This window comes from Colletotrichum graminicola, assembly GCF_000149035.1.
Source record: "Colletotrichum graminicola M1.001 genomic scaffold supercont1.12, whole genome shotgun sequence".
Lineage (NCBI taxonomy): Eukaryota > Fungi > Ascomycota > Sordariomycetes > Glomerellales > Glomerellaceae > Colletotrichum > Colletotrichum graminicola.
The window spans coordinates 277360-302812 of record NW_007361016.1 but is presented as its reverse complement, the minus strand read 5'-3'; the positions used below and the strand labels follow the sequence as shown (position 1 = coordinate 302812).

The following is a 25453-nucleotide window of genomic DNA, read 5'->3' as shown; positions in this document are numbered from 1 at the left end:
TCGCCCTCAGGCCTTGGGAGGACTTTGGCAGACCTTGCTGTCTCACCTCGTTGCGGCCCTGCCCCGTTGGATCTTAAAGCGGACAAGCTCCCCTCGATTTGCTGTTCCGAATCCCGCGCCTCTCATACTCACGTTCTCTCTTCACACCTCTCTTAATAATAGGCTTTCAGCCTTCTAACCTCAAGTCATTCTTTCACCTCCTGTCCATGAATTGAGCCTGCCTCCATCGTTATCACAGGAAACATTATATGCATGCCTACACTCACCACAACGCTCGACACACTCGCGCTACCACATTCGTTCACATCGCCATCCAACCACGGATTGAGCCCCCGGTGACATTGACTGGTCAATAATCGAAGCTCCAGCAGCTTTGCCATATCGACAACGATGGCGTACTACCAAGACTACCAGTCAACATACGACTATGCTGCCTTCAGCACCCCGTTTCCCGGGAACTTGTACCAAAATGAGTACAACCTGGAGTTTTACCGACAGCAAGCTGCCATGATGAACCGAGGCATATTCCCGGGCGTTGGCGGAAAGGCTACCGAGTCTAAGCCGAGACTTGCCAAGGACGAGGTCGACAAGCTCGAGAGGGAATTCCAGAGGAATAACAAGCCCAACAGCAGTCTGAAGAAGCAGCTTGCCGAGGAAATGCGAGTGGACATCGCAAGAATTAACGTACTTATATACTCCCTCTGTTCCGTCTCGCGACATACACTGACCCGTTCTAGAATTGGTTCCAAAACCGTCGAGCAAAGGCGAAACAGGAGAAGAGGGCACAGGAGAACGAGGCTCGCCGCAAGTCGGAGCAGACTGCCGAGGAACCCAGCAACTCCGAGACTATCAGGGAGTCTTTCCAAGACCACGACGACGACCTTCGCCCGTCCACCGCCCCCTTCCCGCCCGTCAAGTCACAGCCGGATTCGGCCTCTGCCCGCGAAAGCTCGCCATTCGAAGGGACCGAGACCACGGAGCAATCTGTAGAACAACCTCTGGCTGTTGCCGAAGAGACGGAGTCGGAATACGCTTCGCCCGAATCTTCCAACTCCTTCTTGCACCAAGAGCTCAACATTAGTTACACCTTGGCCTCTGATCCATTCTTCTCGGACCAGTCCTCGTGTGACTTCACTTCGTCCATGCCTTTGGAGGCCAACAACCAGACCCCTGGTCACCTGACTCTTTCGATACCCAACCAGTACATGCCGCACCTTTCCGAGTCAGCGAGCGCTTCATCCTTCTCGTCATACCATCACCTGTCCAGTGCAAGCGACTTTGGAGATTCGCTGGCTCCTATGCCGTCACATGGTCTGTCCAGCAACTTGACTGAGCCGATCCCCATCAACGTGAAGCGGGAGCAAATGCATGCCGACGCCATTGACAAGTTTGACCAATTCTCGCCTGCGTCAATGTCTCATTCACCACCCGACATCTCTACCTCCGACTTCCGTTTCAAGTCGCCGTCGACCATCGACATCGCTAGCAGGAGAAACTCCAAACGGCCCGCTCAGCTTGTCAGCTGCGTGAGGAGCCAGTCGTACAACTACTCGGGCCCGAAGACGGGCATTGAGATGCCCAGGAGGATGGAGGCACCGAGTCCAATGCGTCGGGTGGCATCTGCGACAGGCAACTTCCCCAGAGGAATTCAAAAGATGGCTAGCTCGGGCCCAAGATCGCCCCTATACTTTGACCGCAACCAGGAGAACCTTCTTCTCCAGATGGCCTCAAGGTCCCCGGTATCCCGAAGCCCTGGAGCGCCACCCACGCCCAACACGCCCCTTGTTACTGGCCATCAGACCCTGCGTGAGACGACTGTATCGTCCATGTCCTCGGCCGATGACGAAAAGAGCTACAACCTTCAAAACACCCTGACAGTACCACAGTACAGCATGGACCCGACCATGAGGACGCCGCCAGACACCCCCGGGATGCTGACGACGATGCCAAACTCAATATTCCCGACTTTCGACTTCAACGTGCCCGATGACCCTCTTCCTACGCCCGGCTTCGGTGGCTTTGAGCAGGAGTTTTCCACCATGTCTACGAGCATCCCGAGCTATGTCGCGCACGGTTGCGCAAGCCAGCCGGTGACACCTTCGTACCCTCCCAGCAACATGGGGCCGGCATTCTACTCGCCCTATAGCGGCAACACCGAGTACAACTGGTCGGATGCCCCGGCCGTCTCGGTCAAGCTGTCGCCCGACCAGTCACGGTCAAGACAGTTCCAATTCACCAACATGACTGCGCAAGACTTCCATGGAGAATGAGCCACTGCTTGTCTTGGGGGGTGACTTGATGGAGGTCTTGCCTTCGCATCTGCGTGGGTGAGAGTACTTGGGGCACACGAGTCTTGACGCGACAGCCACGCTCTGGGGCTTTGTTTTCCGCACCATCGCCCATGGGGCTTTGTACAACAACGACGACAAAAGGTTTCAGGCGCGCAATTTTTTTATATCACTTTGTACCTACAGCGACAGCAAAAATCATTGGCGATCGGCGCGTTACCGGGCTTCTCGGAGATTCTTGCTTTTACTTTACTGCTTTGTTAGGCAACGATTTCCCTTTTTCCATGATACCTACTGCATACACATCCAAGAAAACATTCTCTTAACCTAATGTAATGATATACATACGGCTTATGTCCTGCTGGCGGCGGCGCTGTTTGTGGCCGAAGAAAGAAGCAAGAGGGAATGGAGGGCGCCGGGGGGGGGGGGGGGGGGGGTGCGTAAGGACCTGGATACCCTAACGGAAGGAACTGAACAGTCTAGGAATGGGGGGGGTTCACGGGGTTCAGTCAAGGCCGGCCATTGAGTCATGGGTGGGAAAGAGGAGGAGATTGGGGCGTTGCGAATACAAGTTGGCATACAACGGATGACTGGATCCCGAGGTGCGGGGATGGCTGGTATGGCGTTAATCTTGCTACGGTCTTGGGATGCACCAGGGGGGGGGGATAGGAGGTCAAAATAAAAAGAGAAATACAGTACAACAATTCGCCCCGGTGTTTCCAACCCATCAAAAGCCAGTGACATGAGTTGGGGGACTTGGATCACAGTTCCGGGAGTCTCAGTGGTGTCTTGCTAGCTGAAGGATACCCTTGCGTAACATACCGGCCGGCGAGTCCCCGGCAGCCGAACTCCGGTCCGTTTCTCTTGGCCCTTCTGGAATGTCTCATCTTCTTAACATGTCAATGAAGCCCTGCCGCAAGCTCGTGGTTAGTAAAAGCAAGCATCTTTGTGTGGCCGACGCGCCTTCAAATTTCCGTCCCAAAATGCTGTCATTTCTCATCCGGGTGCCCGCCGACGCATATTTCTCGTAGCCCCCCCCCCCCCTCCTCGCCATGTGCTTCTGTGTATGAGGAGATGAGGTGATGCGAAGCGGTGGAGAAGGGTGTGAGGTTGCAGCAGAGTTCGGGTTGAAGAACGCCAGCGGCATGCAGCCCCCCCGCTCTGTGGAATTCGATTCGTCCGATCCGTCTTTGGTCACGAGTCGTCGCAGGTGGGTTTTCTAGACTGGAATGGGTCGTGTGGGGAAACAAGAGAAGCAGCAGGCACGCACCAAGCAATTGGGTCGGCGCTTGCTGTATGCATGTACCTATGGCAGGTAGGCTTTCTGCAACGACATTCCTCAAAAGAGAAAGAGAGAGAGAGACACACACACACACGGCATTTTGTTTCCATCCCGCATTCCTACCTCCCACCTTTGTGTTATAAACAAGCCCACTGATTGCATTGACTCCATGACGGAGGAATGTGGGCAAGGCTTTCCTAATCCCCATTTACCTACGGAGTACCTAGTTCCGCCTTATTTCGTGCTTGACTAAAAATTTGTTTGCGGTCATTGTCCGGTATGCACTGGCACGAGATTTTGTCCGGTTTATAACCGCTGACCACGTTGCCGAGGCCCCCTTAACTTAGCTTCCCCGAATACCACGCTGCCCAAGAGCCACACAACTTAGCAGCATTCTCCGGCCGGCAAGCGTGCGACGGTCGAGAACGGACCTTCCTCCCCACTCGGGAAGTCCTGCTACCTACCTTTTTTGTTTTTTTTTGCCTCATATCTGGTTCCCCTCCGCCCCTCCCCCTCCCCCTCTCCGTCCTTCTCTCTCTCCCTCTTTCGGGTGCCTGTTCTGCACCTGTTCGGTAATTGCTCCCTGGACGAAGCATGAACCCCGATGCCGAGGAAGGTTTGCCCGTGTGAGTGGCTCGGGTGTTCAAGCTTTGTTTGTTTGTTCTTCTTCCAAGTTTCCCTGCGCCCCGCAGTAACCCCCACTTCGCACTCCGTCATTTCCTTTACCGTCCATCAAAGCCGGCATCCATTGTCTTCCCCGCGTGGTCTATTGACCCCCAGACAGAGGCCATCATAGATAGCCACTCAACAGCATTATACTAGGCCAGTTTGAGTGCGATCGACGTCCTCTACCTCTCCTCCCCAGTCCTTTCCCCGGAGTTTTGCCGCCTTCACAGCAAGGGCCGGTCCTCGATCCACGTACACGACGTAAGGATACATCATAACCCTACGACTAGGTTACTTACTTGAGCTGGACGTGGAGAGCGAGCAACTGTCCCCGCGTCCTCATTCGATATCCCGTACGGTGGTGTGTCCCATTGTAGAAGAGTACCATTCACCAGATGTTGGCCGGCCCGATACATCTTGGCTGTCATAGTGGCTAGCATCTTGGCGGTCTTTTGGTCACGGATTTGTCAAGGCACTCTTGAAGGTAGCGTTCGTGATGAAGACATCGTGGTATAAAAAGGCTGCCGGCGACGGCCGTCACGGCAGCTCTCAGCATACGCCTACTGTCCCACACCAGCCACACTTTGATCAAGGCTTCTGCCTCAAACGGTATCTCTCTACGGTTCTGACCATGGTCTTTGTTGCCTATGCGCTGATTACATGCCTTTCCCTCTCTGCTCCGGTGTGGTCTGCGGCTCTGAAGCTTAGGGATGCCGCTCCGGTCGTCCAAGTCAAAAATGGATCCTACTCCGGTATCCACAACGCAGAATTCAACCAAGACTACTTCCTCGGGTTGCCGTACGCAAAGGTGCGTAAACCTGAACTAAGAGCAAAAAGAGCAAACCTAGATCCGGTGAACACATGCTAACAATTAGCCGTACGGTGCTAAAGACTGCTGAGCGATTCCGTATCTCTGAGGGCCTGGACGCAACATGGAACGACACCCGCCCCGCCACGCAGTACCCCAAGCACTGCATCGGTTACGGCGGGGACATGATCGGCTACGAGTCCTCCGAGGACTGTCTGCACCTCAACGTCGTTCGCCCGGCCGGCGTAAGCCCGGACGCGAAACTGCCCGTTGCAGTCTGGATCCACGGAGGCGGTCTGGTATGCCACCACCTGCCTTTCATCCTTTGCCGATACGCTGGCTAACACGGGAAAAGTACATGGGAGGCTCGGCCGACAAGCGTTACAACCTCTCCTTCATCGTCGATAACGGTGTCAAGCAGGGTACTCCGCTCATCGGGGTCAGCCTCAACTACCGCCTCTCCGTGTTTGGGTTTCCCGGCGGCAAGCAGGCCCTCGAGGCCGGCGCCACGAACCTCGGCTTCCGGGACCAGCGCCTGGCGCTGCACTGGGTTAACGAGAATATTGCGAGCTTCGGCGGCGCGCCGGACAAGGTCACCATCTTTGGCGAGAGCTCCGGCGCCGAGAGCGTTGCGAACCAAGTGTTGGCATATAACGGTAAGTTGCCGATGATCCGCGCGGAAAGAGAAAAAAAAAAGGGGGGGGGGGGGGGGGGGGAGGAAGAAAAAAGGCTGACATCATTAAAGGACGCGACGACGGCCTCTTTAGAGCGGCGGCCGCCGAGTCCGGCTTCGGAGGCGTCATCCCCCGCGGGTCTGGCGGCTTCAATTCGACCACGTTCCAGACGAACTTTGACCAGCTTGTCGGCAACATAACCTCGTGCGCCTCCACCGCCGGCACTCCTGAGTCCTTCGAGTGTTTGCGCACAGCGCCACTGGAGGAAATCAACGCCGTGCTCAACGTGACGGGCTCCCCCTTCACTTTTACCCCCGTCAAGGATGGTGACTTCATCACCGACTTCGCCACCAACCAGCTCGCCCGCGGAGACTTTGTCAAGGTCCCCATCCTCATTGGAGCCAATTCCGACGAAGGTACCTCCTTCGGTACGGGTAGGGGTCCCAACGGCACCGTCAACACGGACGAGGATATGGCGTACGCCGTGGCCAACATCATCCCGTCGCAAGCCAACGAAACGACGGGGAAGACTATCGATGAGCTCGTCAAAGAGGCCTTGGCGCTGTATCCGAATGACCAGGCCGTCGGCATCCCAAGCCTCGAGATGTGGCCGCACATCATCCAGCCCGGCGAAGATATTGCCGTTTCACGGGGCCTACAGCAGCGCCGCGCCGCGGCCTTCTTTGGAGACATGTATGTCCAAGTCACCTGCTCTCTGTTTACGCTGTTTGATTGTCGACTGACTTTGTGTGGCAGGTACATGGGGTTTCTGAGACGGAGAGCCAACACCGTTTGGGCGGAGAACGGCGTGCCCTCCTTCGCCTACCGCTTTGACATCAGGCCGAACGGATTTCCAGAATTTATTGGCTCCACCCACTTTACAGAGGTAAGCGTCTCCTTCAGGTCGTCCCCTTCTTTTCATGACGGTCCTCCCGAGGCTGACACACCCCCCTCGTTCAGGTCTCCTTCGTCTTCGACAACGTCAATGGCATCGGCTACGCCACGAACCCCTTTGGCGGAAACGACACGACGTATACGACCAAGGCTGTTGCAATGGCAAAGACCATTTCGACCGCGTGGGTCAACTTCTTCGTGTCCCTCGACCCCAACGGCGCGCCGGGCCTGGGCGAGTGGCCCGTCTACGACGCCAAGAATGAGGCCGGGGTTGGAAGCGACGTGGTCTTCGGTATCGACGGCCCCTTCGTGGAAACGGACGACTGGCGCAAGGAGGGCATGGACTGGATGATGGAGCACGCGCTGGACATCTTTGGGAACTGAGGGAAGCGATTGCGCGATGACAACGGCGGCGGCCGGCAACGTTATTCTTACAAGGTATATATTAAACTACAGTCTCGAAACATAATCAAGCACACACGAACATACAACTCACTGGAGATCCTGAGATCCCGCCGGGTAGTCCAGCGAGGGAATGCTCTTCTAGAAGAGCGGTACCCCGTGCTAGCTAATCTGTCTGCTGTTGAGATTGGCCAGCCGTTCGGGTGTATGCAAGCGGGCATCCTGTTTAAATGCCACGACACACCCTCATGGCCGACTCGGCACCACGAGCCGGTAAGCATGTCTTCGCTTTAGTGTTCATTACAACTCACATACAGGGTTATCAGGGCTCTATTTACACTGTTGCTCCTTATTCCACAACTTATACCCTTCCCGAGACAGGACTTGCGTTCCCTAATACGAGATCCAATCTAGATACATGTTTATTGAACCCGAAGGATCCTATTGCCAAGCATTTCTTTTTAGCAAATGCGTCGTTCTCCATCGGCAAGGTCTTTCGCCAATAAGAGGACTATTGTAGGCTGTGCTTGTAAGCCGTGTTTGTAAGCTGGGTTTGCTTAGATAACCAGCGCAGGTGTCCGCTCTGTGAATCGCTCGCCGGAGGATCACCTTGACGTCGAAACGAAACTCCTCGGTCCACGAGATGATATGTACCTCGAACTGACCACGCCTCATCTGCCAAGACCATCCACACCGACAGAGCCAGAGATTTCGTGAAGAAGAGAAAGAAAGAGGGAAAAGGACATGGTGCAAAACAACAGTAACAAGACTATACCGCCCCCGCCAAACATGTCCTCCTTCCCACCCCCCATCATCCCGAAAGCCCTTCGGCCCGGCGCCAAGATCGCTTTCCTCTCCCCCTCGGGCCGCATAGACCCCAAGGTCATCGCCCCACTAGCCCGCGCCGAGACCCTCCTACGCTCTCTGGGCTACGTCGTGACGAACATCTACTCCGAGGTGGGGGAGCGGACGCCGAGCGGCGGCGGCGGCGGCGGCGGCGCCGTCGACCCCGTCGACGCCTCCATCCGCAACCGCCTCGCCGAGCTCCGCACCGCCTTCGCCGACCCCACCGTCGACATGATCTTCTGCACCGTCGGCGGCTCCACCATGACCCAGCTCATCCCCTACCTGGTCGAGGACGTGGCCCTGCACGCCCTCGTCCGCGCGAACCCCAAGATCGTCGTGGGCTACTCCGACATCACCGTCCTGCACTGGTGCCTCCGCGCCCTCACGGGCCTCCGGACCTTCTATGGGCCCTGCGCGGCCCTGGAGCTCGGCGGCGAAGTCGATGCCGCCGCCTTCACCCCGGCCTCCGTCTCCTCCTTCTCCCCGTCCGCCTCCGTGCCAGAGGACCCGGCCGAAGGCGACGCCTACGTCCACGAGTTCCACCTCGCGACCCTCCTCCAAGCCATCTCGCACCCCGGCCGGCCCCTCGGCCCCGTCCCCCGCTCCCGGTTCTACGCGCCCCTGATCCCCTCCTACTTCTTCCCGCCGCCGTCGCCCCCGCCGACCAACACGCGCGCCCTCCTCCCCTCCCCCGGCCGCGCCGAGGGCCGCCTCTTTGGCGGGTGCCTCACCGTTGTCTCCCGCATCCAGGGCATCCCGCGCATCACCCCCGACTGGCGCGGCAGGATCCTCTTCCTCGAGTCCGCCACGGGGGAAGGTGATCAGACCAAGGGGAACCCGCTGGGCAGGGTGCAGCAGGCCGTTGCGGACCTCGCGGCGCGCGGCGTGTTTGACGAGCTCGCCGGGCTGGTCATCGGGCGGCCGTACGGGTACAATACGGGAAAAGAGAGGGCCCGCTACGCGGCCGCGTTTCGGGGCCTCCTTTGCCACGGCCGGCTAGCGGATCGTAAGTTTCCCATCCTGATGAACGTCGATGTCAGCCACACCTCGCCCAAGGTGACATTGCCGATGGACGCGCTGGCGGTGTTGGACTCGGACAAGAACGAGTTGGCCATCACGGAGGCTGCCGTGCTCTAGGAGCAGCAGCAGAAGCAGCAACAACTGTTGTGAAGCAGGGACCAAAGTTTGATAACCTTCAGCAAGAGTGAACGAGTTAGGGTATACAGGTGGCCGGCTAGCCTTTTGGTATTATTTGTATTACATGTTTATAGCATATCTCACGTAGGCTTACTCATGCCCATCTGATGGCTTCCCGACTTTCCTGATATTTCCCAGTCATGATCGTGTTCTTCATGTGAGAGAAGAAAAAGGGAAAAGAAAAAAAGAAAAGAAAAAGAAAGGGGCGAAAGCCCCCTTTCCTCAGTAGCGATCGACTACCTTTGAACCCCGCCAACCAGAAAAGGCACAAAAAAACTCTCTCGAGGAAATGACTCCGAACGCTTCGCTGATGCAATTTCTGGGGGTTTCCCGGTATGTATGTGTGCAAGTTGAATGTGACCGTGTGCTTTGTAGAAGTATAAAACTGTCGAGACACTTGCTGTGTGCCTCATGCAGAGTCGTCCGTTCTCGTCACCAGGACGACTGGCAGATCGGCGCTATGTAATGGTGCTTGATGCGGCCCCTGAAGCCGCGCATCGATAGATTCGTAGTGGTCAACGCCATGAGGTGACTTCTGCGCCTAGTAGAAACCGTCATTGGTGTAGCTCCTGGAGCTGGGTGTCGACTGAGCCGAGCTACTAGCATCGCTAGGCGTGGGTGGCTCCACGACTTGGCTGCGAATCGTCATGATCCATTCGTGCTGCAGGAGCTCAACGGCGGATGCGCGCTGCTTGGGGTCCCTGGTGAAGCATCTCTTCAAGAAGTCGATACCCTGGGGACTGAGCTGGTCGGTCAACGGCATCTGGGGAGGGTTGCCCTGCGCGATGTTGTACATGATGGCCCACTCGTTGTCCAAGTTGGCCCAAGGACGGCGACCGGTTGCCATCTCAAGAATGACACAGCCCAGAGACCAAATGTCGACTGAACCGGCCCTGCCAGGATTCTCGCCCTTGATGACTTCGGGAGACATATACATTGGTGTCCCCGTCATGGACTTGTTTGGCTTTGTAGAAGAGAGATCCTGCACGAGGGTCTTGCCTTGTCTGGCAATGACTTTGGCGGCTCCAAAGTCGACGTACTTGATGATACCGTTATGGTCGAGGAGAATGTCTGCCGACGGTTAACATCACATCATTGATTCTAAAAGGTGGGCACTCACTCTCAGGTTTAATGTCGCGGTGGGCAATACCGCTCTCGTGGAGGTAAGCGAGACCCTCTAGCAGCTGCAACGCATAAACCATGATGACTTGCTCGTCCTCGATACGGCCGTGCTCCAACAGGTTCGCCAAAGACCCGCCCTGACAGAACTCCATGAAAATATAGACTCTGTCGCGGTGGACTTCGATACCATAGTAGGAGACGACGTTGGGATGGTCGAGAACCTCCAAGACACCCATTTCGTCCTTGATCTGCTCGGCAATGGTAGGGATCAGCTTCGGGTCCTGTAGACGGATTTCCTTGACGGCCATCAGGTGGCCAGAGTCCAGGTTCATGGCGGCGTAAACATTGCCAAAAGTACCGCCGCCAACGAAATGGCCCTGTTGCCAGCGCATCGTGATGTTTGTAGCCGAGGATGAGAGGTAGGCCAGGGACCGGTCGACCTCGTTATTTCCCTCGAGCACGCGGCCGAGCGCTTGTCTCTCGGCCTCCTTGGCCCTCCTAATCTCGTCGACCTTCTCGAGCTCCTCCAAACGCTGCTCCGTGATGTACTTGGACGCCTCGTGGTCGTCAAGCATCCGATTTTTATCGAGACGCTTGAACTGACCGACCAGGGCCTCGATGCGCTCCTTCTCTGCCTGCGCCGCCAGGTTGGATCTCGCCCCCATAATATCAAAGTGCGAGATGAGAAGAGCCATGCAGCCGGCTACCTTGGCCCGAAGTCTGGCATACTCCTCTTCGCCCAGAGCCAGGATGTGCCGTCCTCTGGTCATCCCCATGGCGAACTCCAGAGCCAGGACCGCCCAACGGAACGTCTTTCGATCCGATGCGACACAGTCGTCGCAGATGAAGCTGACCCAGTCCAGTGCAAGCTTGGTGAGCTTGAGGTTGTTCATTTGTTTCCGGTTGCTGTCCATGACAAGCAGCGAGCGCTGGCCAAACTCCGTCGCGAAGACGAAGCAGGTCTGGATGAGCTCCTGGACCTGTCTGCCCTCGGTCTGTTTGCGGATGATCTCTACGCTGTCCATAAAGTTGTTGGACAGCTTGTATGCGACGCGCCTGATCTCCATAAGTCGCGTGTTGACTTTGTGCAAGTTGGATCTCTGTTCAACCACCAGATCCACGTGCATGTCGACGGCATCGATAAAAGCCCTCCTGGCGTTAACAAGCCGCTCTTGGGCGCCCACAGCGACCAGTCTCACGTGGCCCTTCTTCAGGTCAATGTTCCGTTCCCGAACCGAGAGCTGGACCACATCGCCAAACCAGTGAGGGCTGCTCTCGGGACGTAGAATCAAGAGATATGGGTCGCTGGGGTCCTCTGCGAACTGCTCGGGCGAGCTGAGACCCAAGATGGACTGGATCGCGTCGTGTCTGTCCATCAGAGAGGGCGACGCCATGATGAAAATGCCCTCCTGCTCGTAGAGATCTGTGAAAACCTGGAAGTGGCCCGACACGATGAGCCTGTCGTAGAACTCTTGCAGCTGCTCCGGCGCGAATGCAATACTGAAGTCGGAAGCGTTTTCGTAGTTTTCGCTCAACATCTTGGAGAAACGCTGCAACATTCTTTGTCTCACTCGGACGGAATCCAAACACTGCTTGTACCTCTTACTCATCTCGGCGGTGCTCTCTCTCGGCTTGACCTGAAGCTCCTTTTCAAAGGTAACGCTCAGACGGTTGATGGCCTTGAAAGTCAGTGAACTGAACTGCTCAGCGACCTCGACGTCTCCGCCCAGAAGGTGACTGCCGATTTCGTTGGCAAAGTCCCATTCCGCAAACAAGAGCTCGGCCTCCTTGAAGGTATTTTTGTTGCCGCTCAATTTCCAGTTGAGCATTTTGAAATAGTATTTGAGGGCGTCCAGCACGACCTGGTCAAAGGACTCGTCGATGCAGGGCGGAAGCTCCCAGCCGGGTTCCGGTTGCGTGACGGCAAGGCATTCCAGTTTGATGCGGATAGCCAGCTTCAAGAGCAACTGGAACTGACTGATCATCTGGTCTTGCATCATGGGGTTTTGCTGTGCAGACTCCTTGACCTTCTTAGCGTAGGCGAGGCGTACTTTGATAATCTCTTCAATCAGTCGAGAGGGGAAACTGATGAGCGTCAGAAGCTCCTCGATATACGGTGGAAGATGCCGCTTCTGGAAAGCGGCGAAGTTGCGGATGAGCGTCTCCTTGGATTTGTTGATGACGGTCGAGATGCCGGGCAGCATGCCCTTGTGAGCATCCTTGTTCTTCTCGTCGTCGAACTCCTCGTCGTAGAGCGACCTCAGGCCGTCCTCCTTCATCAGTCGGTCGAGGAATGACGATTCATCGCCGATGCCGTTGCCCACGGGCGAACGCTGTCGTGTTCGCGTGAAGTCCAGCTCTTCGTTGCCGACCCACTTCTTGAGAATGGCGAGCTCCGTGTTGATAAGCTCGTTGGTATTGTACCAGGCAATGATGGACTCGGATGCTTCCTGGAAGAGCGGGGAGCTGGCTGACTGGTGCTTTGCCGCCAACGAGGTCCACGAGGGGTACAAGCCCTCGGCCTTCTCGAGCTTCTTGACCACGTCCTTGACCTGTTCGTACGGCGGCTTCCCGGCCTCGCTCTCACCCTTGACGGAGAAGTTGATGATTTCGTCCAGGGTCCGGTCCAGCGTTGCGCGTGCCTCTTCCACCATTCGCCTTTGCACCGGGAGATGTCTCCCGCACACCTTTGAGCGGATGCCCAGCCATAGTTCTGCCTTTTGTCCACTCTTGCCAACTGCTTGCTCGTTTGAGCCGATCAAGCGCTTCTTTTCCTGCTTGACAACGTCTCCGGTCAGGACAGCCTCCAACATGCCGTGCCACTCGAGGCGTTCCCGGTTGGAGGGGTCTTTCAGGTCTTCGTCGCTCGGCTGCAGTTCGTCGTTGCCGTAAAACATGATGGTCTCCTGGTCGTATCTGTCGTCGAAATGGCCCTCGGACGAGGGCGTCTCGCCTTCCGAGTCGGAGTCCCCACCCTGTACCAGGCCATTTATACCGCTTACGTATCCACCGTCGAAAGGGTATCCGTCGTTGTGATCCTGGCGCAGCCTCTGGACGTAGGCCTTCTCCTGCTGACGGAATCTCTCGCTCGGACGAGGGCGGCCTCTAGACGATGCCCGAACGGACTCGACAAATGAGGGGGCGGGCTGCGGCCTGCGATGAGCGGCGGGGGCGTAGGTGTTGGAGGGCGTTCTCGCCGGGGCGTTGGGACGTTGAACCTTGGCCGCGGCAGCGCCGTTGGCGTAGGTCACATCGCCGTCGCTGGCATTGCTTCGCAGACTGCGCGTGGTGCCGCCGTTGGCTGTGGCAGCCTGGACTAAGTTCGACATGGAGCCGGCGATGTGGCCTTCGGAGTATCTGGTAAGGGAACCGACCTCATCCTGGCGCTCGAGTGCGTGGGGGTCGTCTGGGTGGGAATCGGCAGACGAGGCAGAGTTGTCCGAGTCGACGGCAATGGGCAGGGGGCGGTGAGGCATGATCTTGTCCTGGCGCAGTTCGTCGTCTCCGTTGGAGAATCTCACGGCGCGAGGGGAGGGCTCGGTGGACATGATGCGAGGGCCAGCCTGTATAGGTATCGATTGGGATTCGTGCTAGAGGCGGGTCCCTGTCCTGTGCTGTCGTGTGGTGGTAGCGATGGTGGTCCACGGGCGTGGTCAGCCGTTCGCGCCGCGCTCTACCGCTTCAGCGCTGCAGCTGCGTGTGGATCCTCTGTCCAATAAAAAAAAAAGAGGGACAGGACACAGCAGCATGCAGAGGTGAACGGGGGCGTCGGGAAGGCGACGGAGGACTTCGGTGCAATACGAGTCAACTGTTTAGGGTGCGAATGGAACGGAAATTAGGATGACAAGAGGCAACCGTATCCGCGACGGTTGAGAAGTTGGGAACTTGAGATGGATGGAGGGGGGCTAGACCGGCTCGATTGGCGAATTGGGGCGGTTGGCTGTAGCACTCGGTGTGGGCGGGAAAGCAGGAGGAACGAGAATGGGAGGGAAGAGGGAAAAGTCCACTAGAGTAAGAAGAGAAAAAAAAAAGATCAAGAAAAAAAAAGACGATGTAGTCGGAGCACCCGCCGTCGAAATGAGCTCGACGTGAAATTTGATATGGAGAGGACGGAGCGAACGAGGATGGAGCGCAACAGCCTCCGGACGGTGCTGGCGGGCGGGGATTGGCTAAAGATTCAACATGGGAGAAGGACCCAGCAGCTACTAGCACAAGGATGTTGATGTGGCGGCGGATAGCCAGCAAGCGGGGACGAAAAACCCCCCCCAAGGAGAAAGCAGCGCTAGCAGCGCGGCCGAGAAGGGAGTAGGTGTTCGTACAGTGACGGCGGTACCTACTTAGGTAACGGTAGGTAGAACAGGGATAACTGTTTACAGCATCGCAAAGGGGACAGTGCAATTGGGCCGCAGTGCAGATCGTAATCCCGTGGAAGCACTCGCTCTCTTTATCGAAGCCGAGTCGAGTAAGTGGTTAGTTGTAGCACGTTCTCTAGCCACCTTTGGGAAGAGACTACCTATGACACTACATACTGTACCTAAGGTAGGTGGTTTTGGTACCGATGGTGGTTCAGAGTGTGGCTGCGTGGCACACACCCCCTTGCGGAACCATGCGATCCTCCTCCTTCCATGTGTGGCCGTGGCCATCGAGCCGTGGGCTGTGCGATCGAGAACAAAAAAAGCCCCGACTTGATGTCTTCGAAAGAGCGACACCTGACAGGTCCGCCACGCTGCCAGAACTACGGACTACCCAACTACCTTCGTGCCTGGCACACATCCAGAGTTGTGTGGCGAGTGCCCACGTAAACCCCCCCCCCCCCTTCCCACCACGGCGCGATCCCCGTCGCATCCTATCCGTACCTACGCACCAATTACCTACCTACCGTAGTGCACACTAATTACTCCGTACGCTTCAACGTGGCGCGCCGCTCGTGGTAGTCCGTCTTGTTTTTGTTTTTTTCTTTTTTCTTTTCTCTTTTGGCTTCCCTCGCTGGCGGGACGGACTTCCGGCTTGAGCCGTGGTTATGATCGTCAGTCGATAACACGACTCGAATAAGCAGCCGGCATGCAGTCCTGTCACGTCCGTGTCTTGCGTCTCGCGTCGAGTGAGCTGTGTGGGCGAGAGCGGGAGCTACGCTACGAATAAGCCAACAGCCGTGCTTGGCTGTTCCCCCTCCCATACCTGATGCCAATCTGACGCTATGCGGTCCATCGAGCAAAATCCGGTCGCCGATCTTATACCTACCATTAAGCGAGGGGCTGCGGCATGGGCTTGTTGAGACGGAGAAGGAAGGACCCGCTTGACTCTGAAATTGAGACTGATTCGCGCCTGCGCAGCTGGAAACACGTCCGGCCGAACTGTTAAGCTTTTGCGTTTGTCGCGCATCCTGCAGTGGCTGCCAGTGGCTGCGAGCTAGCTCCTTTCGCGGGAAGGGAGTCTGAGGTGATACATCCATCAATCTGCCGTGCTAATCTCCTTAGGTAGATGGACCGCCGATGCTCCCTCAACCAGATGACGGTGTGTCATGTTCGTGCAAAGTAAACGACAGAAGCATAATGATGAATGCCGAATACTAGTGATCTGGTGGTAGTAGCTCTTGCAATAGACCACTAGCTTATAATGTGGACTAACTGAGTGGGATGAGACTGCAGGCCATGGGGTGAGAGAGAGACCCTCAAGCCTTGAGCTACTGCCAGAGGCCTGGGACCGACGTGCTTGGAAAGGCAGACATGTCGTTGGCGGTACTACGGGCAGGTCCGCGATGGAAAATGACCGCGCCTGCGCGGCTAGGAGACCGCAATCGCTATACATATGCGAACCATTCCCGCACTTCAACACCATCCCGCGGATGTGATACCGAGCACTCGGGTTCTGGACCGAGAGCACGAACCCCAATTCGCCAATCAGGGAGCTGGAAGCTCGGTCCGCATCAGACCCGCACCCTTCTTATCGAATGCCGATACCTTATCGGTCAAGGGAAAGCTTCCCCCGTCCCTCGGATGTCCATCCTCCCCCGCGCTTCGACACTCTAGTCTTCCTCTTTTCACTTTCTTCATAGGGAGACTGCTCCTTCTTCCCTTCTGAACCACAAGAACACATCCCAATTCACTCCCGAAACATGACACGATCTCGATTGGTAGCAGCCGCGAGGACGGCCCGGCCGCTCTTTACCTCGCCCGCCCACCAGGGCCGGTCCCTCGCCGGGCTGACGGCATCCTCCAACACGGCCCCGGCCCCGAGAACGGCGACCGCACCGGTACGCCAACCAGCACACTACCGTCTCTATTCCTCCTCCTCCTCCTCCTCCGCCGATTCCCGCAAGAACTGGAAGGAGAAGCTCGCCGCCTTCTCCAAGCAGGACAAGACGCCGCTGTACGACTTCCACATCGCCCACGGCGGCAAGATGGTCATCTTCGGCGGCCATCACATGCCGGTGCAGTATGCCGGCCTCTCCCTCACCGAATCTCACCACTTCACCCGCACCCACGCCTCCCTCTTCGATGTCAGTCACATGGTGCAGCACCGCTTCACCGGCCCGCGCGCCGCTGCATTCCTCGAGACTGTCACCCCTTCGAGCGTTGCCGATATGGACGTCAACACCAGCAAGCTCAGCACCTTCCTGTGGCCGGGCACGGGCGGCATCGTCGACGACACCATGATCACGCGCCTCGGCGAGGAGGAGTTCGCCGTCGTTTCCAACGCGGGCACCCGGGAGAAGATCTTCAAGTACCTCACCGAGCAGACGGCGGGGCTGCAGAACCCCGAGGGCAAGGAGTTCTGGTGGGAGGTCCTCGAGGGCTACGGGCTGATTGCCCTGCAGGGCCCCCAGAGCGCCGAGATTCTCCAGGAAGTCGTAGACCCGGCCGACAGCGTGGACTTGACGAGCCTGCACTTTGGCAACACTGCTTTCGCCCGGCTGAGGTATCAGGTCGACGGCCAGTGGAGGTCGACATCGGACAAGGCCATGATCAGCCGCGGAGGCTACACCGGCGAGGACGGCTTCGAGATCTCGTTCAAGTCGACCAATGGCGAGGCGGACCCGCTGGCGCGGACGCTGCTCCAGGTCGCCGGGCCCGAGAGGCTCCAGCTTGCGGGCCTCGGCGCGAGAGACAGTCTGCGCCTTGAGGCCGGTATGTGCTTGTATGGCCACGACATTGATGACACGACGACGCCGGTGGAGGGTAGCCTGTCGTGGATCATCCCCAAGGAGCGGAGGACCAAGGGCGGCTTTCACGGCGCCGAGGTCATTAACAAGCAGATCGTGCCCAAGAGCAAGGGCGGCACGGGCATCGAGAGGCGGCGCGTGGGTTTTGTGGTGAGCGGCGCGCCCGCCCGCGAGGGCGCCGACATCTTCACCAAGGACGGCGAGAAGGTCGGTGTCATCACCAGTGGCTCGCCCAGCCCCACTTTGGGCAAGAACATTGCCATGGGCTACGTCAAGGAGGGTCTGCACAAGTCGGGCACCGAGTTGGACGTGGTGGTGAGAGGGAAAAAGAGGGCGGCGACGGTGGCCAAGATGCCATTTGTCCCCAGCAAGTACTTCAAGGGGCCGACTCCGGCGCCGGCGTGATGGCCGGCCGGGGGCTGTGTCAATAGAAAATTTAGAAGATATCCCGGCAGTTCCAGTTCCAGCGCCAACCCGGCCGTCGTCTCATTCTCCTCCACGTGCGGCAGGCAACATTATCCGACGTAAAGCACTGCCATGAGGCCTACGCCATTCGGGAATAGATTCGCATCTGATAAGATCAGTGTCGGTTAGAGTTTCACGCCCACAATGCGTGGTTTGAGACATGTAGCCACTTCTTCATGGGAGGCCATCACGGAAGCGCAAAGCGATGACGACCCTCAAACGAGCGGCTTGATGATCTAGCAACGATAACCTGGAGTGCGGCAAACATGGGAGAGGTTGACTGGCAGCGTATGTTGACAGGATCGTGTTGCGTTTGAATGTAAAGGAAAGGGGGAAAAAAAAGGCAAAGTAGGAACGAGCGCAGAAATCTTGTGGTGTTTGGCGGATGGAGCCAGTGCGCTAGAGCGGATCCGGATTAGTTTCGGGTCGCTTGGCTGAAGTGGGGCACTCTGGAACTGGGCTTTGGAGGCATCTGAGCCGAGTTTCGTTGTGCTTCGACAACTCTTTCCCCCGGTTACACTTGCCTGGCCGTCAAGTCAGAATCCTAAGCCCAAACTTCAATGCGCGGTCAGTAGCCGTGAGCGGACTCGGTGTTCTTCGATGAGAGATTGTGTGTTTTGCCAAGCTAGCCAGGACGTCCGATGGTTCCAGAATCGGCTCGTTCACGTCGATCTGACTGGCTATTGTTACACTGACAGGACGGGACCCCTAAAAGGGATCGGACGTGCTGGCCAGTCAACTGACCAACTGAAGGGGAGCACACCACACGGCAGCTCTGGCAAGGCGGGGTTTATGTGAAGTGTTTTGATAGGCCTTCCGTCGAACTTTGTCATCCTGCTAGCTTTATTCTGTTGACGTTTCCAGAAGGAAGGCTTCGGCCAGCACACCAGCAAGGAGCAAGGTTGACTGGCTGGTGGGCATGACGTCAGAAATGCCCGCTGAGAGATCGACACCAGCCGATGGTACGAGAACGAGTATCGAGAGCATGAAGACATGTCTTGGCGCTTCCAGGCGGGAAAAATCAGAAGAGACAAGAACAATCCATGCATGTATCGCGTACCGGAATCACGCGGACCTTACGACGGAAACGGCCAGGCCAAGCAACGGTCTGAAGTAAGCGCCGGATTGACTCGTGCCAACCAGCCCACCCCAGCATGCGGCGATTTTGAACTTCCGTGCAAACCAACCATCACGCTGCCGGTACCCATCTGACAACCTCCAGGCCTGCATGGCGACAAGAGGGGATGAGATGAGCCACGGGGGCCGGTCAGAGGCATTAACACGACGAGCAGAATGCCCGACAGGCTCGCGTGCGGTGCTACTATCGAGGGAAAGGCTGCCTAGGCTCGCGGGGGTTGGCTGTCTCAGCCATGGAGTGTAGTGCCAGTGGGTGTCGTAGGAGAAACACACGTGTTGGAGTCCAACAGCTCGATTGGCTCGCGCTCGATGCTTTCAGCCTTGTGGACCGTCCTTCGTGTTGGTAAGTGTTGAATGTGAAGACGACGGGGGGGGGGGGGCCAGTGAGGGTTTCACTTCTGACTGTGTATGGACGGACCTTGATGGTCTTTCTGTGCGTTGTTTCCAGCGACCTGCATGAGGGCTACGCGAGGGAGACTGTTCCCCCTTTTCGACATGCATCTCTGGGGGAGATTGTACACACTGTCCTGGGCAGAAGACCCAGCTGCATTAAATAGAGCAGGCGACGGCGCTCACGCTGTCTCCGTGTTGAGAAAATGCACCCGTGATGCGTTCCTTTTCTCCTCCCACACAGGTCTAATCACACCAGTCAGCAGCAGCACCCGAAGGATTGGACGCCACGGGACTTGATCACTTCCCACTTCAGCCGCCAACTTAAGAAAGGGCCATCGAAGCGGATGGCGGGCAACGGGAGGATCGCCCCTTAGGTTCAACTGGTTTTTTTTTGGTAGTGTAGGGTTTCCCACCACTACCTATTCCCTTCGTAGAAATAGGACAGCCGGGTTGTTCCCAATTGCTGTGACTGTGACGTGGGCCCCGGTCGGATGCTCCCTTTTCCCTCCCTCTTTCTGACCACGGCATCTGAGAGAGTGATCCCAGCATCCCCAGCTCCCCGGACCCCTGTTGGCCACATCGTCCAGTCCTGGAATCCTGGAACGTGGGGAAAAAAAAGAGAAAAAAAAGGAACGCGAAGTCACGCTTACGTAGAAGTCAAGCCAGTCCCTGCCGGGCTCATTAACCCAGTCCGCGCCGCGCATCACGCTTCCATTTATTTCCTACGGGAGCAAAGCTCGGGATCGGGAAATCGTGATTTAATAACCTCGAATCGGCCCCCCTCGTCATCCACTCATTCCCAAGCTTCCTGTCGCGCGACGGTTCGCTTTGCTCATACAACCCCTTCACCACCACAACCAAAAAACCGCCCGCCTGTCGTGCCCTGCGTCCAAGCTACGGCATCATTGGATCCTGCGTCCTCAGCTCCCAGCAATGCGGTCTTTACCCGCAATGGTGGGCTTGCTGCCGCTGCACCTCGCCCTGCTCCAGCAGTTCCTGCATGCCGTCCTTGCTACACCTGTCGCCAGCGGGCAGCAGATAGTTCTTGGCCCCGAGGCTGGAGACGCAGATGCCGTTGCTCCAGAAAGCTCCCGTCGTTTACACGGGAAGTTTCTACACATCACAGGTATGTTCAAATCCTACTGGAGGGCACCCCACGGCAGCGCGACCGTCGTGGCTGCAGTCTCCATGTTCAGGGGCACTCAGCCATCGTTGTAGACCTTTGGACTTGGCAGGGCTAACAAACGCGCATCCTAGACTTTCACCCTGACCAGTTCTACAAAACTCACTCCTCTACTGAAGAAGGTCTCGCCTGCCACCGAGGTGATGGATCCGCCGGCTACTACGGCGCGGAAACCTCCGACTGCGATGCACCGAGCTCCCTTGTGAATGCCACTTTCGACTGGATCGCTGCCAATATCGCAGACGATATCGATTTCGTCATCTGGACCGGTGACACTGCACGTCATGACAGTGATGAGGAAATCCCTCGTAATCCTGCGCAGGTGCTCGGCACCAACCGGTGGGTTGCCGACAAGTTTGCCGAGACCTTTGGCGACCCGAAAGACTCTACGCGCATGGCCGTTCCCGTAATCCCTACATTTGGAAACAACGACATCCTTCCGCACAACATTCTCTTGCCGGGACCCAACAAGTGGCTGGGATACTATGCCGAGATCTGGAAGCGCTTCATCCCCGAAGAGCAACGCCACTCATTCGAGTACGGTGGCTGGTTCTACGTCGAAGTGATCCCCAAGAAGCTGGCAGTCTTCAGTCTCAACACGCTGTACTTCTTTGACCGAAACGCCGGTATCGATGACTGCCAGCAACCTTCCGAGCCGGGCTTCAAGCAGCTGGAATGGCTTCGCGTGCAGCTAGGATTCCTACGTGAGCGCGGCATGAAGGCTATCCTCATGGGCCACGTGCCTCCTGCTCGGACGGACAGCAAGAAGAATTGGGACGAGACATGCTGGCAAAAGTATAATCTTTGGATGCAGCAGTACCGCGATGTGGTTGTTGGTTCGCTCTACGGCCATATGAACATCGACCACTTCATCGTGCACGACACCAAGGATGTCAACATCAACATTCTGGGCGGGTACGCAGTTGATGACGATGTCGGACGTGAAGCACTTGATGACGAACTTGGGATCCAATCGGCACAGGATTACCTGACAGAGTTGCGACAAGGCTGGGCGAAGCTTCCTCCTGTCGACGCCAATGCGCTGGAGGAGGACGGGTCATACGACTTGGAAGCACAGAGCAAGAAGGGCAACAAGGACAAGAAGAAGAAAAAGAAGCCTGGAAAGGACTTGGGCGGCAAGTATGCGGAGCGATACCACCTATCTTTCGTCGGCCCCAGCATCGTGCCCAACTACTTCCCCACGCTCCGTGTCATGGAGTACAACATCGCCGGCTTGGAGGACGCATCAGTCTGGATAGACTCATTCACTAAGGCGGCGCCGTCAGTGCTACTCTCGGCCGACGACGATCACATCTACGAGGACCTGAAGCACGACATCGACGCCGCCCGGAAGAAGAAGAAGAAAGGCAAGAAAGGGAAAAAGGAAAAGAAGCCGACGCCCAAGGACCCCAACCTGGTCATCCCGCAACCGCCACCTGCAGGCACCGGCCCTGGCCCGGCCTATGCGCTCCAGCCCCTGACCTTCCTTGGATACACTCAGTACTTTGCAAACCTGACCTACCTTAACAACGACATGACGCAAGAGACCGAGGATGCGTCTGGGACAAGGTGGCGGGACGGCATTCACAAAGACAAGGACCCCAAGTCCAAAAAGCCAAAACCGCACCCCTTCGCGTTCGAGGTTGAGTACAGCACCTTCACCGACAAGATCTACAAGCTGTCGGATTTGACGGTACGGAGCTACGTCAAGCTGGCGAACCGCCTCGCCAAAGAGAATGCCAAGGGCAAGGCACTTGACGAAGACTTTGAAGAAGAAGACGAGGACGAAGAAGAAGAGTTGGACGATCAGAAAGGCACATCAGACTTGGGTGAAGAGGACGACGATGGGGACGAAGAAGTCGTAGATGATGAAGATGGTATAGAAGTAGAGAAAAAGAAGAAGAACGGCGGCAAGAAAGGCAAGAAGGGGAAGAAGAACAAAAAGAAGCACAACAAGGTGTGGCTGCATTTCCTCAAGCATGCGTTCGTCAGGACTGTACCTCAGAAGAAGCTCAAGAAGTTTTAGAGCATTGCTGGCCTAGAGAGCTGCGGGAGGTTGGGGGAGGCTTTCGTCAGGGGTCGTTGCCTGCCTCTAGCATCGGTTTGCGTGTTTGCTGTCTCGTGTATTCTTGCATGACTTGATGAAGGCACATCGGCGTTTTGTGGGGAAAGGGGCATTGTATCAAAGGGTAGCGAAACTGATCATCATCTTTCTTGTTTTATGTTTGGTCTCCTTTCTATTTCTATCATTGCACATTTCGAGCCGAGCCGGGTTGCTAAACGACCAGGCCTTGCTGTAGCATTTGCCAACCAAAAATCTGCTTTTTTTTTTTCCTGAGACGTTGTCGTCTTCAGTCTCGGGGGCGGAGTCGGGACCAAGGGCACACAGTAAACATGCATATATAGTCTCGCTGGCTTCGATAGGGGGGGAAACGCATTGATGGGGCGCAAAAAAGAAGCATCTACTGTCATTTCATAACTTTTGTTCTACCACGGACCCCCGGTCAATACTGTCCTGCCGCCTAGCTTTGGTGCGCCGAGAGCCGAGCTTCGGCGAGTCGGCACGGCACAAGACCTCTATAGTTCCGGTACGTACAAGCAGAGGTCGGCTCAATCGCTGTCGCTCTCCGCCGCCGCCGGGGAATCGGAGAAGCCGTTCCACTCCTCCTCGGACCCGGCCGCATCGCCGCCCTCGCCCTCGTCCTCGTCTTTGATGTCGAGCGCGCCGGAAATGTCCCAGCGGTCTCCCTTGGCCGCGCGGCCGACGTACTTGACGAACCGCAGTGTGCCGCTGTCGCGCAGCACGAGCGTCAGCTTGTTCCACGCCGCGGCCTGGAAGAAGAGGATGTTGTCATCGTCGCCGCTCGACTTGTAGACGGCGGCGTCCTCGTCTTCGTCGCCGTCGTCGCCCGCCATGTACACCTCGTGTCCGCCGACCTCGAGCTCCTCCTCTGGCTCGGGCTCGGGCTCGGGCTTGCGCTTGGCTTTGATCTTGCCCTTGTCCTTACCCTTGCCCTTGCTACGCTTCTTGCCCTTCCCATTCGGCTTCTCTTCTGCTTCTTCTTCCTCTTCCTCTTGGTCTTCCTCCTCCTCCTGCTGTTCGGGACTTCCCCCGTCCTCGTCCTCGTCGCCCCAGCCCTTGGATGGCGTGATGCCGAGGTTGAACTCCAGGCGCGGCTTGCCCTCGTGGCCCGTCGCGAGGGTGTAGTCCTGGCCCCGGCGGAAGCGGCGCGCGAGGAACTCGTGGCTCTCGACGATGGTGCCCGTCGCGACCTGCAGCCACTCGCAGAACTGGCGTGACGGGAGGAGGTGGTCCAGCAGCTCCGTCAGCGGGTTCTCCTCCTGCGAGCTGCGCAGCTCGTCGGCGGCCGCGGGCTGATGGTACAGGAAGCGGTGCTTGTGAGGCGGGCGGGCGACTTGCCACGCCGACTCCTTCTCGATGGCCGTGCTGGCCGCGGGCAGGGGCGCCTTCTCCTGCGACTCGATGTACTCCCGCAGCCGGGCGGAGAACTTCTTGGACAAGATGTTGGAGAGCGTGATGCTCGAGTTCTCCTCAAAGTGTTCCGAGATCTGCTCGAGCGTGTCCGGGGTGAGGTACGTCGGCGCTATGTACTTGAGCAAGAACTCGAGGCCGGCCTCGTCGAAGCCTTCCAGGCTAGCCTTGGGTTTGTCGACCTTGACGGGCCTCGCGGGCGGGGTGTCGTGCTGGTCCGGGTTGCCCTGAAGCTGCATGAGACCCGAGTTCATGACCTGCTTCTCCTCGGCGCCCTCGACGTAGCCGTCCTCGCCGACCTGTGGGATGTGGAACCAACCGGAGATGGCCATACGGATACGCCCGCCGTCGCGCTCGAGCTGCTCTTTGGTCTCGGCGTGGTACACCTCCTCGACGTCGTGGAAGGACTCGCCCGGCTGCACAGCGAAGAAGGACAGCTGGTTCCACGCGGGCGGGATGACCTTGGTGTGGTCCGGCGCCGGCGTCTTTGCGATCTCGCCGTCTTTGCCCTTGCGCTCGTCGACGGGGAACAGCCGCAGGGCGCCTCCCCACTCGGGCTTCCATGGCGTGTCCGGGTCTGTGAGGTAGAGGATGTAGCTGACCTTGCGGCTGCCGATAACGTCGTCGTGGCATAGGAGATAGCAGCCGGGAGTGTAAACATTGATGGCCATGTCGGTCTTGCGGCCGCTCAGGGGCCCGCATCCGGTAATGTGGGAGACATAGTTGCGGAAGGTTTCCGAGTAAATGGCGTCGCGCAGGGAGAGGAGCGAGGGCAGCTTGGCGAGGGCGTCGTCGTCGAGGCCATCAAGGTTGGCGAGATCCCCCGACTGGTGGATCTTGTAGATGTCCGTCTCCTTGGGGGTGAAGGAGACGTTTTCGCGGATCTCGTCGCGGACGGAGCGCAGGAGGTCGTCGTCGACGAGGCCGTTGATGACCGAGTGCTTGTAGGGGCTCGAGGTGGCGTACTGGTGCGTGTACGAGTCGAGAACCTTCTTGTCGAAGAGGCCCTTGCGGAACCTCGACTTTGCGACGTCGGGCGAGAGAGCTGTTGGCGTCGGTGTTAGTGGACGGGTGGGCGGGCACGGCAAGCAAGCAACATCGCACTGGGGAGGACCGGGGAGGGGGCTGCTAACTCGTCTTGGGTTTCTTCTTGGACGCCTTCTTGTCGTCAATCCGAGAGTCGGCCTTGCGCTTCATCTTGGGCGGTTTCAATTGCAGCCTCTGGAGGGAAAATGGTTTACTGCGAGAAGGAAAGGGAAGAAAGAGAAGGGGGAAAATCTGGTTTGGCAGCCTCCAGGTTCATGAGCAGCATCTGCTCTCGGGACCCGAACGTGGGCTGAGGTCCCACATAATTTTTTTCCCATAGCTGTTTTCGCGCCAAATCGTCCCATGGGCGGCGTTGACCCCTGCAGTGTGCTCCTCCAGCCTCCACGTCCTGGTC

At 57.4% G+C, this 25453-nt stretch overlaps 8 protein-coding genes across 8 annotated transcripts; 5 read left to right on the top strand and 3 right to left on the bottom strand.

Moving 5' to 3' along the window:
* Positions 1–390: 390 nt before the first annotated feature.
* GLRG_03912 (homeobox domain-containing protein) lies at positions 391–2270 on the top strand (the record flags this gene model as incomplete). The annotated part of the gene is made up of 2 exons (XM_008094597.1): positions 391–684; positions 738–2270. The coding sequence occupies 2 exons, from the start codon at positions 391–393 to the stop codon at positions 2268–2270; spliced, it is 1827 nt and encodes a 608-aa protein (XP_008092788.1).
* A 2597-nt stretch (positions 2271–4867) lies between these two features.
* Positions 4868–6996, top strand: GLRG_03911 (carboxylesterase; the record flags this gene model as incomplete). Its single annotated transcript, XM_008094596.1, has 6 exons — positions 4868–5044; positions 5128–5343; positions 5400–5700; positions 5790–6411; positions 6475–6604; positions 6679–6996. 6 exons carry the CDS (start codon positions 4868–4870, stop codon positions 6994–6996), a joined length of 1764 nt encoding a protein of 587 aa, XP_008092787.1.
* Positions 6997–7803: 807 nt separating this feature from the next.
* GLRG_03910 (LD-carboxypeptidase) lies at positions 7804–8997 on the top strand (the record flags this gene model as incomplete). Its single annotated transcript, XM_008094595.1, has 1 exon — positions 7804–8997. The coding sequence occupies one exon, from the start codon at positions 7804–7806 to the stop codon at positions 8995–8997; it is 1194 nt and encodes a 397-aa protein (XP_008092786.1).
* A 601-nt stretch (positions 8998–9598) lies between these two features.
* On the bottom strand, positions 9599–13727 carry GLRG_03909 (uncharacterized protein; the record flags this gene model as incomplete). The annotated part of the gene is made up of 2 exons (XM_008094594.1): positions 9599–10128; positions 10178–13727. 2 exons carry the CDS (start codon positions 13725–13727, stop codon positions 9599–9601), a joined length of 4080 nt encoding a protein of 1359 aa, XP_008092785.1.
* Positions 13728–16294: 2567 nt separating this feature from the next.
* GLRG_03908 (glycine cleavage system T protein) lies at positions 16295–17746 on the top strand (the record flags this gene model as incomplete). The annotated part of the gene is made up of 1 exon (XM_008094593.1): positions 16295–17746. One exon carries the CDS (start codon positions 16295–16297, stop codon positions 17744–17746), a length of 1452 nt encoding a protein of 483 aa, XP_008092784.1.
* A 903-nt stretch (positions 17747–18649) lies between these two features.
* Positions 18650–19014, bottom strand: GLRG_03907 (uncharacterized protein; the record flags this gene model as incomplete). Its single annotated transcript, XM_008094592.1, has 2 exons — positions 18650–18716; positions 18887–19014. The coding sequence occupies 2 exons, from the start codon at positions 19012–19014 to the stop codon at positions 18650–18652; spliced, it is 195 nt and encodes a 64-aa protein (XP_008092783.1).
* A 1273-nt stretch (positions 19015–20287) lies between these two features.
* On the top strand, positions 20288–22545 carry GLRG_03906 (calcineurin-like phosphoesterase; the record flags this gene model as incomplete). The annotated part of the gene is made up of 2 exons (XM_008094591.1): positions 20288–20462; positions 20594–22545. 2 exons carry the CDS (start codon positions 20288–20290, stop codon positions 22543–22545), a joined length of 2127 nt encoding a protein of 708 aa, XP_008092782.1.
* A 584-nt stretch (positions 22546–23129) lies between these two features.
* On the bottom strand, positions 23130–25209 carry GLRG_03905 (uncharacterized protein; the record flags this gene model as incomplete). The annotated part of the gene is made up of 2 exons (XM_008094590.1): positions 23130–25057; positions 25146–25209. 2 exons carry the CDS (start codon positions 25207–25209, stop codon positions 23130–23132), a joined length of 1992 nt encoding a protein of 663 aa, XP_008092781.1.
* Positions 25210–25453: the final 244 nt, after the last annotated feature.